The following is a 2898-nucleotide window of genomic DNA, read 5'->3' as shown; positions in this document are numbered from 1 at the left end:
TTCTATGATTCAGCATGTACAAGCTAGCAAATGTTATAAATATAAAAGTTTGTTGTTTTTTTTGTTTTAATTTTTTAACTCCCCCATTCAATAAATATCTACAATTCAATTGAGCTAAACCCCGAGTCATCCAGCTGAGCTGAATTCTGAAACCCAAAGCCACCAGAGTTCCCATCAGGATGCTCCTGCCAACCCCTACCTGTGGCTGCGTCGCAGCCAGGCCAACGGGATTCCTGGAAATGCTACACGAGCTCTGCCTATTGCTTATCTAATTAGAGATGACATTTCACTGTCACTGCTGTGCATTTACTGAGGAAATCTCCTCTAATTAAAAACACCAAGAGAGACTAGGTCAGTTTCCTGCATGCAACAAGTACCTACCTACTCATTAGAGTGTTGCACGTTTGGACCAAGATTCTTGTTTAGCACCTTGTAGTTGTCGAGAGGGGTTACAGCATCCTTGGGGAAGGTAGAACCAGCCCTAGGATGAGTGCACGGACAGAGCCAATATTTGTGTGCTGAAAACCACGGGCACATTCATTAACTGCACTCTCTTCCTTCCCCTGGCTTTCCCTAGTGTGTGTTAACACTAAAATAAACATTAAAAGCATTCTTTACATTTAAGAAGACACTTTTGTACAGAAGAGGCAAAAGTCAAACAGCAGCAATAGGGGTGGGGGAACGGGCTGTACTTCAAGCAAATGCCATTCACCCCCAAGACAAAACCAAATCTTAATATTCAATGAGCAAAGAAGAGCTTGTTCCAGGAGAGGAGGTACTGGGTTGAGATCCCTAGAAAAATACACCTAGGTGCATCGTACACTTAGGTTTGTGTGACTTCTTAGCAGAGCTCAAGAGGTTTAGGGAAACAAACCCCGCCTGTCTTCGCTTTGTGGCGTGAGTTAAACCCCCTTTGCTCCGGCCTCGGGGGAGCGAGCGCGGGCCTGGGGGAAATGGGATCGGCCACCATCCTCCTGGAGCAGGGCTGTCCTGGTGATGGAAAACTCATATTCCATTGAGTGAAACCTGATGCTGTGGATCAGCTTACAGGCAGGAGGACCCGGTGTTGATACAACGGCCTGAACGCATCCTGCTGCAATTCCTCCAGGGAGGGGCAGCCCTGCTACCATCTTGCTTTAGAAAGAGAGTCCAAACCAGTGGGGCCGGGTGGGATACACCCAAAAGGCAAAAGACCCTTCAACGAATGAAATGTAGCTTCACTTCTGGTTCAAAAATCTTTGAGGGACACAGAAAGCTTTTGAGAAACACGTACTTTGTGTGCAACCAGCCCTTGGAGTGGTGTGCAGGAGGGAAGGAGGGCGGAGAGAGTTCCCCCATCACCTTCAACAGGCTGCTGGGAGTGAGCTGGGGTTTGGAAGGAGAGAGGAAACAAGAAGCCTGCCCCGAATCCGAATTGAGAGCAGCTTTTTGCAGCTGGGAATGGGGATTGGTTGTGAGGCGGTGCCTGCCAAGCGAGCAGTTAATGGTTCCTGTGGTGTGCAGGCCTGGTGAGCAGCCGTCCGTCCAAGGCGGGAGTTTTTCAGCAGCTGTACTTCATGATGTACGTGGGTTTGTAGCCTTCACTCTGCATTATTAACGTTCCTCCTTTGGCCCCATTTATTTAAACTGTGACCAGTTCCAAAAACCCTGAATAACCCAAAGTGCTTCAGTTTGTGGAAATAGTTGCTTCTGCTTTCTCCGAAGGCAAGAGGCTAACGCTCTCTTCAGAACACAGGTTATTAAAAAGAGCCAACACCACCCTGCTCCGCAGAGCATCCTCCCACTCCGTCCTCCCAAACTATTAGAAGGGCTTTTCTGCCCCTTTGCTCTCAGGCAATGCCTTGCAAATGACACTGTTTGTGTTTTTGCATCTGCATCCAGGCCGGCTCACTTGGTCGTAGCATCTCTGGGACAGCTTGACGCAGCCGGTGGCTGGCAGGTAGCAGAGCAGGCAGGGCAGCACCAGAGACAGGGCGCTCATGAAGGACCAGCGGGCGCAGCAGTTGGAGTGGGAGCAGGAGCAGGGGTGGTCGGCACACGTGCCCTCGTCGTCCTCGTTGGTGCAGTGGTAGAAGACGCCCTTGACCAGGCACATGCAGGTGGAGTAGTTGACCAGGTTCTGCGCCGAGCAGAGACACTCCTGGTTGCACACCCAGCACGACGGCAGAGTCCGGGGCAGGGCACACTCCTTGCACTTGCATTTCCCACAGGCCTCGCACAGCAGGAAGTGCTTGTCCAGCTCCTGAGACACGGTGCCCTTCAGGTCCAGGGGCTTGCAGTTGATCACCTTGGGCTGGATGCGAACGGCGCGGGGGGAGGATTGCTCTGCCACGGGCACCGGGGCCATGTGGTCCAGGAGCCTTTGGTCTGAGGATGTGCTGCTGCTGCTGCTGATGGAGCTGGGGCGCCCGCTGAAGGAGATCCAGGGGTGGGTGACATCCTGCTCGCAGCGCTGCGGGTGCTGCTGGCTGCTCAAGGCCAGTTCGTGGGGGGCTCGGGGACGCTTCTGGGCTGGTGGCTGGGAGGCGCTGGGGTTGTCGGTGTAGTCGTTCTCGATGTGGGTGGTCTTCATCTGGTCGATGGGCAGGATGGTGAGCGGGTGCTGCAGCCGCCCGTAGGGGATCCGACTGTCCAGCAAGGGCTGCACCATCACAGAGTTGGGGACAACGGTGATGTTGTGGGGAATCCGGGGCTCCATTGAGAAAGCAGTCTGACTAGTGGGGCAAAATCTGTGCTTAAGTGTCCTGGGGGAAGGGAAGGAGAAAGAACAGGGGTGGGGGAGAGAGAGAGAGGGCATCATTATTGAGGTATCCTGCAAGCCCAGCCCAACAGGGCTCCTTACTGAGGCTGGCTATTATGCTGAAGGTCTTATAAGGTAAACTTCTGTCCAAGGGTGGC

General features: G+C 53.0%; 1 protein-coding gene across 1 annotated transcript; it reads right to left on the bottom strand.

Moving 5' to 3' along the window:
* Window positions 1-1801: 1801 nt before the first annotated feature.
* On the bottom strand, window positions 1802-2698 carry SPRY4 (sprouty RTK signaling antagonist 4; the record flags this gene model as incomplete). The annotated part of the gene is made up of 1 exon (XM_082291671.1): window positions 1802-2698. One exon carries the CDS (start codon window positions 2696-2698, stop codon window positions 1802-1804), a length of 897 nt encoding a protein of 298 aa, XP_082147797.1.
* Between the last annotated feature and the right edge of the window lie 200 nt (window positions 2699-2898).

The sequence above is a fragment of the Coloeus monedula genome (genome assembly GCF_965178545.1).
Source record: "Coloeus monedula genome assembly, chromosome: 15".
Taxonomy (NCBI): domain Eukaryota; kingdom Metazoa; phylum Chordata; class Aves; order Passeriformes; family Corvidae; genus Coloeus; species Coloeus monedula.
This window is presented reverse-complemented; position numbering and strand designations above follow the sequence as displayed.